This window comes from Alligator mississippiensis, chromosome 13 (assembly GCF_030867095.1).
Source record: "Alligator mississippiensis isolate rAllMis1 chromosome 13, rAllMis1, whole genome shotgun sequence".
In the NCBI taxonomy this organism is placed as follows: Eukaryota; Metazoa; Chordata; order Crocodylia; family Alligatoridae; genus Alligator; species Alligator mississippiensis.
Window position 1 is genome coordinate 18,104,326 of NC_081836.1, and position 12,515 is coordinate 18,116,840.

The following is a 12,515-nucleotide window of genomic DNA, read 5'->3' on the forward strand; positions in this document are numbered from 1 at the left end:
CAATAGCACCATGGCATGAACCAAAGGTAAATGTATTCCCCATGAGTTGGCATGGAGAATGCTTCTCCTGAACTGCAAATAAAATGCAGGCAGGAGCTTTTCCTCCTACTTCTCAAATGAGGTGACTGGGGCACAGGCATGTGGCACCAACATCCCTAGTCTTTCTGTGTATAATGGTGGTAGATCACACTCCTACATCGGGACCTGTAGAAGGGACAGGGTTGGATGACAACAAATTGTGGCTACAGACACTAACAGGCTACCAGCCCAGCCCCACTGCTGACATCTCCAGCTCCTACTGAAAGGTGTTTTTCTTTTTCAGAAACCTTGGCAAGTCGGGGTTGCGAGTGTCGTGCCTGGGCTTAGGTAAGTGGTTTGGTACTTAGACACATCTTCCACAGTATAGTGCTCTACCCTGGGTACCGTGCTGAGTACCTACTTATCTCCTTTACAGTGACGTCTTTCCCTCAGTTACTCCAGGTGGGTGCAGCCCTCTCGGGTGAAGTGGGCAGGGGCTGCATCTTATGTAAATAAGAGTTGTACCTCTAAACAGGGTAACGCCCTACTGACTGTGCTGAGTAAAGAATAGTCAGTGAGGCTCTGTCCTCTGGCTGGTGGTTATGGAATAACTGTGTCTAACTGTTCATTTCTAAATGGGGACCGCTCCCCAATGAGTTGACATGGATAACAGTCTCAAAAACCATCAGGGTTAGCAGACTAAAATCCACCAAGGCGCATTTATGTGTTGTATCCTTTGTTGCATGGAAGTACCTGGTGGTCACAGGTGTGCACTGGCTACTGGCTTGGATGGGTCTGTAAACTTGTAGATTTTTCAGTTTCTGCTGCTTAAGAGGCCCTTATGCCCAGGCTGTTTAAAAGTGGAAAGGTATACATGTTCCCTGTGTGCCTCCACTACTGAGAATTTGCTGTGCAGAGGCACTGGTGTCATAGAGGCCAAGACACACAGGTAATGTCCAACAGAAAACGTTTTTTAGAATTATACTGGAGCCCTCTTATGCTGCTTTGTGACTCATTAAACATGTCTGAAAAATCAGGGGCTGGATTTCTGTCCGGCTTGGACATTTTACAGGAATATCAGAAAAGACAAGTGTAGGTTTCCTTGGCTTTGCTACCTGTCTCCTACTATACCCTCATGATAGGGCAAGCAGTTCAGTCATTCACATGGCTCCCTGAATCCAGGATGTTACCATATTTACTCAAATGTAGGATGACCAACCCCCACCCCGTAATTAGGTTCTACGTGAAAAATAGATACATCCAATATAATTTTCTAAGTAGAGAATCTAATTATTGGAGGGATGTCGTACATTTGTGTGTTCCCCCCCACACTACTATAGCATGGAAAGTAGTGGTTCTGCCCTCCCAGTTCTGCCCTCTGCCACCTGCACCCGCTCAGCTCTCCACAGCCTTTGCCCCCTGTACCCCATAGTTTCTGTCCCTTCCTTCCCACTCCCCACAGTCTCTCATAGAATCATAGAAGTAGGGTCGGAAGGGACCTTGCAGATCTTCAAGTCCAACCCCCTGCCTGGGCAGGAGGAAAACTGGGCTCAAATGACCCCAGACAGGTAGGCATCAAGCCTCTTCTTAAAGAGGCTTCTTAAAGCCTCTCCCTCACCCCCTTACTGTTAGATGCTGCTCAGGCTCTGCTCCCTGCTGGGTCATGGTCACGGAGCACAGCATGTGGAAGCACAGCCCTTGCCAGCCCATGCTGCAACACTGCTGATTGGCCTGGCAAGGGATGGAGTTTCCCTGTACTTCGTGTCCAGGATGGAATCCAGCCAGAGCCAGAGCCATGCTGTGCCTGACAGCAAAGGAAAGGGGCAGAGTCCGTAGAGGGCAAGTGGAGAAAGGGGCAGGAGGATGCTGCGTATCTGACTTTGGCCCTGACTCAAGATCAGGGCCAGAATCACAACCACAGCAGCTGCCTGCCCCGCACCTTCCACTTTGTACGTGAATCTAGGATGAGGGACTTTTCCCCCCATCCTGACTGGGGAGGGAAAAAACTCATAGATTCATAGATGCTAGGGCCGGAAGGGACCTCAATAGGTCATCGAGTCCGACCCCCTGCATAGGCAGGAAAGAGTGCTGGGTTCAGATGACCCCAGCTAGATACTCACCTAACCTCCTCTTGAAGACCCCCAGGATAGGGGAGAGCACCACCTCCCTTGGGAGCCCATTCCAGATTTTGGCCACTCTAACTGTGAAGAAGTTCGTCCTAATGTCCAGTCTAAATCTGCTGTCTGCTAGCTTATGGCCATTATTTCTTGTGACCCCCGGGGGCGCCTTGGTGAGTAGAGCCTCACCAATTCCCTTCTGCACTCCCATGATAAATTTACAGGCAGCCACAAGGTCGCCTCTCAACCTTCTCTTGCAGAGGCTGAAGAGGTCCAGGTGCCCTAGTCTCTCCTCGTAGGGCTTGGCCTGCAAGTCCTTAACCATACGAGTGGCCCTTCTCTGGACCCTCTCCAGGTTATCCACATCCCTCTTGAAGTGTGATGCCCAAAACTGGATGCAGTATTCCAACTGCGGTCTGACAAGTGCCCAATAGAGGGGAATCTAGGGAACTCTTTCTAGATTCAAGTAAATATGATAAGTATTAAGATATAAATTAGTAAAAGGTAAATCTATGGTAACAAAAACAAACTAGACGATTAAACCATTTGAACTACAAATCTTCCAGGCTGATTTACTTCACTGTCACTACTTCTACAATCCCCAGAGGCTCAAAATCTTGAAATGTTAATGTAAAAGACAAACAAAAATATAAAGGCAAAGAATGTAACTGGGGAGAGAGTCTCTTTCTCCTGTATGAGTGAAATGTCACCAGGCTTTGTGGAAAAGGAAAGGAGCTTTTTCCTCAGAGCTGATAACAGGCATGAAAATTCTCAGTCTGAAAGATGATTTTTTACCAGCTTCCCTGCTCTTGGAAACAGGAGCATATAAATAGAAGTGTTTTTTCACCTTAGCCCTAGCGTTGGCAGCACAGCACCAGATCTGTTATAGGAAACCTGCAAAGATGCTGCCCCATCTAAGCTTAGTGACTGCAGAAGCAAGTGCCTGGCTCTTCAGTGGCTCCCAGTCAGGTTAACTGAAATGAGCTGTCTTTTTCATGCGACACGAGCTCCAGGATATTATTCCTGTCCTTCGTGAGTAAACCTGGTTCAGAGCTTCCAAGGTAGTGCGAGTCTGCGTTAAAAAAAAAAATCAGTGCCTGAACTGGAGCTGGGAGAGTTCAGTCTGTGGTAGTTGTTTGTCCAGACAAGCTGTGATTTACCAAGGTTTGAACAGGTCAGAAATATCCTCGGGAAAGGGCCTTTACCTCTGCAGAAACTTGGCTTGTGCTTTAAACCCAGATTAAGTGTGTGGATTTTGGCTGCACAGGTAATGTTCTAGATGTGGACTCAGTGTGGCCAGCACAGCCTACTCTCCCTAGAAGCTAGTCTGTACCAAAAAGCTAAGTGGGTTAAAGAAAAGTGTAAATGTAAGCCACTATTACTGCCCATGCAAACATTCTTATGGCAGTTAAAGAGTGTCTTTTTTCAGATTACATTACATTGTTTGAAAGTGATTTAATATGAATAAAAAAAGCTGCTCCTATTGCACAATATGTATGTCCATGCTTGGGAGTCAGACCTTGCAACTGCAGCAGCTTTACTTGTCTGGCTTAACTGGAACGATTGCCTGTGTGGTTAGCTCCCATGCCTGCAACAGGCAGCCCCCAGTACCTCTGCTGCTGTTCCTTCCTTTTGCTGGGTTGATCAACAGAATACATAATGAAAAGCTGAGTGGCTTGTCCGAAATCCTCGGGCAGGTCTGAAAGAAACTGGCTCCATGTCATTGTCCCTGTGTTGCTGCTTCAGGTGTTTGGTATCCAGGAAGGAAGAGTGAAAAGGGCATAGGGCAGTCATCTGAACTGTTTCAGACTTGTAGTCTATTTATTTGAGCTGTACTGCTGGCTGGTAGTATACAACGGGAAACAAGATTACTGTGGGCCCAATGACCTCCATTCAGCAGATGGGAAGGGTTAGTCAGCTGACCCCAGCAGGTGGCTGACTGGAAGGATAAACAGGTGTTTCAGAGGTCTGGTGAGACCAGAAGTACAGTGATCTGTCACAACACAGTGAGAAGACTTGACCTTGCAAGCAGACACTAAAGAGCCTAAGCAGGACATATGGTGGGTATCCCTGAGCACCCATACAGATGACAAGTCTTAAGCCTGAGTAAAGCAAGTACATATAAAGAAGCTCTGCAAGGAAGAGGGAGGTGTTTGAACTGGACTTGCTCCCCCAGCAAAGGCTTTTCTGATAGATATTTGCCATCTGAGAAGGGATGCAGTGAGGTCCCTTTGCTGCATTTTCCTTGCTGTAGCCTCCCTCCATTCAGTCTAGAATTGCCTTCTGGGGCAGAGTGAATTGTGATTCTCCTGTGCTTGTGTTCTTATGTTTCAAAAATGTGTCATCTTTTCCTTGCAGGAACATGGGTAACGTTTGGAGGACAGATTACAGACGAGGTAAGGATCACTCGCTTTTTCTGCAGCTTGCCCCATAGTTTGAAGTCTCCTCTGGGTTCTGGACACAATTGCATTGCAAATCAGTTTCAAAAGATGCTCATCTATTTTTTATTGTTATTATCGTTATTTTTGTTTTAAATGCCTGGACCTCAATGTGGAAAGTCAAGTTCCCATAGGAAATTATCTTAATGCATACATTTGATTAATGTTTACTAATTTAAAAGATTCATAAATATTCATGTTAGTTTGAATCCAGCTGAATAAAATATTTGACAAGCTTATTTTTCTTATTTTGGCCAAAAAGAAAAAAGTATTGTTTACCTGGCTAATTATTATCTAGTGCTTCCTGCTGAGCAAATATTTTGTAGCAAATAATTTATTTGAGTTTAGTCTGTTTGAAAATTTTCAGAAAACATTTTTCAGAATTATTCAAGGAGAAAGTTGTTCACAAGCTGTTTGCTCCAAATGTCCATTACTGAATGGCATTGATTAATTTGATTAGATATACATGTAACATGGCAGTCTTTCTAAATCCTGGCTTGATGAACACAGCTCTTAGAATCAGGTTTCCATTTGTAATACTGTGTTTGAAGAGTTCAGAGTTCTGCATATATTTTCAAACCTTGATTTGCCTGTAAAATGATCTTCTGTAATAGTCCTGAAAATTGAAGAGCTGAAATTAGCTGTAATGTTTATTCAAGCATATGCTCTCAGAAGAATCTTTGGCCTCAAACATGTATGTAAAAACATGCATCTTATGAAGACAGTGAAGTTTGGAAGCTAGCGTTTTTTCTGTGAAGGCAAAGACTTTTTCAGATATTGTCATCAGCTACCAAAAACATTTCTGAAGCACTGAATGCAGTTCTGTTTTTCATTTTGAAATTTGACCAAGAGAACCTGGCAGAGGGGTCATTCCAAGAAATGGTCTGCATTCTTTATTGCTTTCCTTTAACAGACGTGTTTAACAAGATCTCTTACATCCTGTTTCTCTAGAGCTAACGGACACCAGCTTTAGTGTGAGCTAATGCCACATAAGTTACGTCTCTGAAACCTAAATAATGAAGTGGGAGGAATAAAACTCCCACTGTGTAGCATGTTTGAGATTCATCTCTGTTGCAGCTACTGTCTGCTGTATCTCATCCAAACATGGCCTGATTAGAGGCAGATGATATACAGCATTTAAATTTCATGGTGGGCAGAGTACTGCTGTGCATGAAAGGTAATAGTTTCAAAATTGGTTGCTTGAAGTTAGTAGGTCAGGAAATCAGACCACTCTGTTTTGGCTCCTGAGCACCCTCAGCTCTTGGTGACTTCACTGGAAATTTCAGGTGTCCAGCACCTCTGGAAATCAGGCTGCTTGTTTAGGGGCCGGCCAAACTTTCAGCAACCCAGTCGGTAGTGTTTGGCCTAAGCATGCTAGCAAATATATTTGTTATTAATGTGGTGCTCACACCTAGAGGGTTCTGGGCCCCTGTTTGCTATTACATCTTCCTTCTAAATGTTGTAAATATTTATTTGCAGATGGCAGAACAGCTGATGACCTTAGCCTATGACAATGGCATTAACCTGTTTGATACAGCAGAAGTCTATGCTGCTGGGAAGTAAGTACCTTTTACATTTATAAACAGGAGGTGCATGTAGATGCATGGTTAATAAGCAGTTTCTGGTTGTAAAAGTATATCTCTGATTGAGGTTCCCTTGTTATGTTATTTTTGTCTCAGTGCTTCTTACTTGGTGGCTGTTCATTAGTACAGTAGACATAGTCACTGATTTAAGACCCACACCTGTCTCTAGACCTGTGTAGGATGTTGAAGAATAATACTTAGAAAGTTAGTTTGCTCCAGAGTTGCTTTCAGTCCATGACGGATGCATACAGGGGTCAGGGTGCTGTCCTCTGCTGTGAGCTGTCCCCAAAACACAGCCAGAGGTGGCCTTCACGATAATTGGACAGGAACCCAACAAAATGGGCACCATTAGAAAGGCATATCCAGTTTATGGTGTTCTTCAATGAGCTGGCCAAACCCCAGACATGTGAGGCTGACTGAGTGCAAGAGGGAAGTGCTCAGGTGGAATAGCACTCTGCAGTCCTGAACAGCCTCAGATATGGCAGAAAGGTTGAGACCACCTTGGCATGGTGCCTTTTCATCCTGAATGTCTCGGAGTGGCTCATGGACCCTATAGAGGTGTCCTTTTGCACATCTCCCTCTGGCTGGAATGTGCCAACTAGTCAGGAGTACCTAGCTGTGCTTTGCAGCATTTCAGGGCAAGAATGGCTGGAGCATTCTGTATCCAACTGCAGCTACCAGATGATTTGTTTCACTTGAAAACCATTCCCATAAATACCAACAGGATGGCAAACCCTCTTTTTCCTTTAAGCCCACTTCTTCTGAAAAATCAAAAAACCTTCCCAGGTAGAGAGAGGTCAGCTATGTGAAGAAAACAATTCATTCAGTTAATTTAGTTGTTTCTTGAGTTGGCTAATTATCCTCCGGCAGGCCTCAGTCCTTACAGATCTGTTAATCACTCAGTGAATGTTCAACACACATGTGTTTCAGCCTACAAATTGTTCACAAATTATTCATCACAGCTGTTAGACCAATGAGTCACCATTTCTTCTCTGCAGTTTCCACAGGGTTGGATTCCAGAGACCTGGTGGTGTGGAAGGTCTCTTATCCTTACCAGACATTTCCAAAACAGTTTTGTGACAACTTCTGGCAAGGACGTTTATGTGACTGCCTACTTGCAATAGACTTTATAATATTGTCCCTCAAACAGAACTGTGCATGAGGTGAATAAAAGGATGTGGAAGTCATCAAAGCAAACTTTATCTCTCTCTGGCTGCTCTTGTATACAGACTGCCTGTGGAAGCAGCCCCCCAGCTTTGTCACCCCCTCTGTTTGACTGCATTACAGCTTGAATCCTTCCTGCTGAGGCTGTTCCATCACATTTACTTTCTAAAAGCCCTGTTTATTGACAGTGCAGCTTAATCAATATTTAAAGATCTTCCATATAAAAGAACTGCAATGCAAGCTTCCCTGCAGTCTTGAGGCTCTAAATATTTGAAAGAGGGCCTTAAAAGACAGTCATTTCCCTTAAAAATTTGGAGGAGTCTCCCCATCAGGCAGAAATAAGTGCCTACTCACCATCTTATTCCATGATTCCCTCCTTTCAATTATTTAAGAGTGAGGCCAGCTATCTTCATGCAGGCTGGTTTAAAACATGGAGAGTAGAAGTAATGAAATCATTCTGCTCCTCTGCCCTCATTTGCTGAAGTCATTTCACATTTGCTAAGATGATGCTTTCCTCTCTGTCTTTTTCCCATGAAGGTGAGATCCCCTTAATCCCTATCATCATGCTCCCCCTGGGACAGGGCATCCAGCTCCTAGGAGCGGGGGGAGCATTTTTCATCTGATTTACAACATGCAGAGGGCACTAACCTGCACTGTAGTGTCCTCCCTACACTGTGAGTGTAACTGCTGAGCAACCTGAGAAGGACTCCTGTAAAAGAAGAGTCCTGCCATGAATATCACATCCTCTTTCTGATCCATGTTAGAGCAGGGTCGTTTTCAACCTGGACGGATGTGGGCAGTGGGATCCCCCAGGGCTCGGTCCTCAGGCCTGCACTGTTCAACATCTTCATCAGCAACTTAGACAAGGGGTTGAAAAGCACCTTGTTCAAATTCGCATATGACACTTGTGGGGAGAAGTGGGCATGCTAGAAGGGAGGGACAGGTTGCAATTGGATCTGGACAGGTTACAGGGGTGGGCAGATGAAAATAAGATGGGATTCAATACTGACAAGTGCAGGGTACTGCACCTAGGGAAAAATAACCAGCAGCATACCTACAGGCTGGGGAACTCCCTTCTCGTCAGCACAGAGGCAGAAAAGTATCTTGGAGTCATTACAGACTCCAAGATGAACATGGGCCACCAATGTGGGGACACAGTCAGGAAGGCTAAGTGCACCTTGTCATGCATCCACAGATGCATCACGAGCAGGTCCAAGGAGGTGATCCTCCCCCTCTGTATGTCACTGGTCAGGCTACAGTTGGAGTACTGCATCCAGTTCTGGGCGCTGCACTTCAGGAGGGATGTGGACAGCATTGAGAGGGTCCAGAGGAGGGCCACTCACATGATCAGGGGGCAGCAAGGCAGGCCCTACGAGGAGAGGCTACAAGACCTGAACCTGTTCAGCCTCAAGAGAAGGCTGAGAGGGGATCTGTTGGCCATCTGTAAATTTGCCAAGGGGGACCAGCAGGCAATTGGAGAGTCCCTGTTCCCCCGAGCACTACTGGGAGTAACAAGGAATAACGGCCATAAGTTGACGGAGTGTAGATTCAGGCTAGATATCAGGAAGCACTACTTCACAGTCAGGGCGGCTAGGATCTGGAACCAACTTCCAAGGGAAGTGGTGCTTGCTCCTACCGTGGGGGTCTTCAAAAGGAGGCTAGATAGACACCTTGCCAGGGTCGTTTGACCCCAGCATTCTTTCTTGCCCATGACAGGGGGTCGGACTTGATGATCTGCTCAGGTCCCTTCTGACTGTACCAACTATGAAACTAGGGTGAAGTGGCAATGTTAAGGTGGGGAGGGACGTTCAAAGGGGTTGAAACCACACCAGCTAAAGCCCTGGCCATTAGAAATGGAAAAGCAAAGTGTGTTCCACCTCCTCTGATACAGTACGCTCTCTAGACTTGACAGATACTTCAGGCCTCTCGGAAAAGCAAGCAACAAGACAGCCACATAGGAGACTCTGAGTTTAAAGGGAGTCAAAAAGAGTTGTCTGATGGTTAGTGCACTGGCCTGGGACTCCAGAGGTTCCTTGTCCCACCAGAGACTTCCTAGGCAGGTCAGTAAGCTGCTGCTTAGTGACCACCCTTACATGGAGGCTGCAGATGGTCAGAAGCTGCAGTGCAGGAGCTCTATGCTTACTTCAAAAAGGCAATCTCTCTATCTGCCATTCCCCACTGGCTCAGCTCATCATCTGAGTGAATCTGTCTTGCACCAGGGGGTTTGTAGCACTCGTCCCTGACTTCATGCCCTTTCACACAACTAAAACAGAGAGCATCTCCAAAAAGTAAGTGCACCCCTGTGGCTTCAGGAGAGGTGTTAGCCCTCCCACCCCCATCCCGCACGCCCAAAGGAAACAAACTGTTAAATGCATGGGACAGTCTGACCTGCCAGCAAGGCTGTGTACCCAAGAGAGGTTGTGTGAGCAAGAGAGGGGCATATGGGTAATAATAGATGTGAGGTAATCAAGAGATCATGAGTAGAACAACCAGGCTTAACTGAGAAAAATGCCACAGCCTGAGGCTGATCAAAAAAGTCAGAAGAGGTGCTGTGAGGAGCACAGAGGCTTGCTTTTCCTCCCCCTCCTTTGTCATGACATTTCTTTGCACATCCATTGCAGGGGGCCAGGAGCCCTCTGAAGAGCTGCAGCCTGTTTTTAGGCAAGTGAGCAATTCTGGTGCCTGTCTTCCTGATACCCTGGGGAAACAGAGCAGCTTGCCAGTGGTAGGAGGGCAAGGGCTGGGCTGCCGATCCCCTCATGTAGAACATGGTTCTCTTCAAAAATATTTTTTAATGAAAAAAATTAATGAATATGGAAAGGAGGGAGGGTTTGGTGTTTAACACCCCACCCCCAGTGGAGTATGCCCAGGGATCTGTTGGAGAAGGATGGTGACAGCTCTCCAGGATATATGCTGCAACAGATTTGGTCTTGAAGCAAAACCCTGCTGTTCAGGTGTGAAGAAAACCCTTGGATTCCTAGCTCTGTCATGATTCAAGGCAAGCTTGCTTGGCCATTACTGCAGTGCTGCCTTCCTGAGGGCTTGGGCATCTCAGTTACAGCATGGTCATTGCACCCATGCAGCTATCTTATTGAACTAAATTTGCTCAAAGAGCAAAACTCCCTCTGTCCAGAAAGCCCTGGCAACAGTACTTTGAACCATGTAACCCCCATATCCACCCTAGACCTCCCTGCAAACCAAGCGAAGCCTAACAGCAGTGTGTCCACTTTGAATTTCCTCACTGCTGGAGGCCAGATTTTCACAGACAGCCCTGTTCGATTCCCAGAGACTTGCATGTCTCAAACTCCAGCCCTCTGTGTTTTCACAGAGGAGTCTCTCTCTGCCTCTCATAGGCCATACACGTTCCCCCTGGAGGCAGCCTCTAGAGCCTCCAAGGGGAAATAAATGCTCTTCCAGTGACTGCAAGGTTTGGAGACTGGTGAACTCCGTGGTGGGACTGATCAACTGTCTCTTTGGTATTGTATTGACCTGGTTTATCACCCATGCCACCAGGAGCAGGGCAGGATGGCAGTTCTGCTGTTTGAATTTGTTGCTGTAATTTGTTTCCTGGTAGCTTTAACATCTCAGTTCAAATGTGTTACAGAGCATGCAGAGACTTCTCTGCCTTTCTTTGCCCTTTAACTGTAGGCAACTGCTGGGTTCTTTGGGGTTTTTTGGGGGGTGGGAATGGAGTGGGAGAGGGGGAGGTGTGGCTAGGCCAGAAGTACAGGTTTGAGTCTCCTTTTTTTAAAAGCCTTTTGCAACGCTGACTGCACATGCACAGTGTTTCTTCCAAGGCAGCGTGTTCTAAAGAAACCTGGCCCGCTGACAACTCCTGTGTGCATGAACTACATCTGGAAAGGATGTTCAGTTGCTCTCAAAGCAGGGAAAACTGGTCTTATGTACTCATTTGACTGATATAAGAAGAGAATCTCTTCCAGCTGCTAGGACCTGTGACACTGCGCTGCAGTTACCCTTGCGTCAGCACAAAGAGTTCTTCCCTCTTGCCTTCCCACTCTGCTCATTCGGTGATTCATGCCGTGGCTCCAGTGAGGTCTCTTCAGCTCTTCATTTTCCTGAGTATCATTGGTGACACATAGACACTGAGATCGGCCATGCACCCCCTGGAACTGCCAGCTGCAAAACCGGAAGTGTACTTCCAGTTCCTCTGCTGGCTTGGCGATCAGCTGCTGGGGGACCTCCTCCAACTCCCCCTGGTTGGCTGTCGATTGCTGCAGGACCCTCTTCCCCTCCCCCAGTTGGCGATCTGGTGCCCCCCAAATTTGGGAGGCACCAGTCACCCATGCTGGGTATCTGTTCACTGCCTGGCCCAAGAGACCCGATCCTAGTTAAAACTCAGGCCTCAGGTCACAGCCTTCAAGGGGCTTCAGAGCTAACGTTGATTTAAAAACTAAACTATAGTGGAAGAAAGTTACTGATGTGGCCAGGATTGGTCCCAGCGGTCTGATTAGTTTCTACTAGTGCCTCCCCCTGCAGATAGTGGCATGGCTCAGTTGGCTGTGTCCTCGCCTCGGCTGCGCCACAACACGAGCTCCTGCCTGGGGCTGACACCACAGTGCCAAGCCAGAAATGCAGCACAAATTAGTCTGAACAAGATGAGCAAGATCACGCATTCCCCTTAAAATAGAAACATCTGTGGAGCCAGTCCTGAGGTATCTGCCAGGGCCCAGCACCCTGCCAGGGCCCAAGGGAAAGCAGGGAGGAGCCAGGAGGACACACTGGCTCTATGCATCAGTAAAGAGGTGCTGCCTCCAGGCTACGGGCTAGAAGTAGGAAGACAGTTCTCCCAAAGGAACAAAGGTTCCTCCGTGCTCCCTCATACCTCTTGCGTGTCAGTGAAGGGCCTGGAGATTTGACCCCAGCCATGTTCTAGCCAGTGGCCAGTCACAAGCAGCAAAGCTCTGTCTCTTGTGCATCTAAACAGCAGCTTTATAACTGTGTAAATGCCACACAGTGCAGGTGGCAATTCTACTTTCCCTGAAACATGGATGCGTGCCTGCATCTAAGTCACAAGAATGTAGGCAGGCAGAAACCCACGACTAGCAGGAGTTGGATAAAGAAGGGGCGGGGTTCCTATGTTTTATCCCAACTAGCTTAGTAGTTTGGACAAAGCTGGGTTTTAGGCCCTTCTTACCTAGAGAGGGTTTGAGTTTGCATTCTGTTTTCTCAAGACA

The 12,515-nt window shown here is 46.8% G+C and overlaps 1 protein-coding gene across 8 annotated transcripts in view; it reads left to right on the top strand.

The window, feature by feature from the left end:
* The window catches only part of KCNAB2 (potassium voltage-gated channel subfamily A regulatory beta subunit 2), a 109,935-nt gene that overhangs the window by 73,284 nt on the left and 24,136 nt on the right, over nucleotides 1-12,515 (top strand). For all 8 annotated transcript variants that reach the window (XM_019493879.2, XM_059716475.1, XM_059716479.1 and 5 more), the window contains 3 exons: nucleotides 323-366; nucleotides 4,494-4,531; nucleotides 6,053-6,132. In XM_019493879.2, coding sequence (XP_019349424.1) covers nucleotides 323-366; nucleotides 4,494-4,531; nucleotides 6,053-6,132 — 162 coding nt within the window. The remainder of the gene's footprint in view (nucleotides 1-322; nucleotides 367-4,493; nucleotides 4,532-6,052; nucleotides 6,133-12,515) is intronic.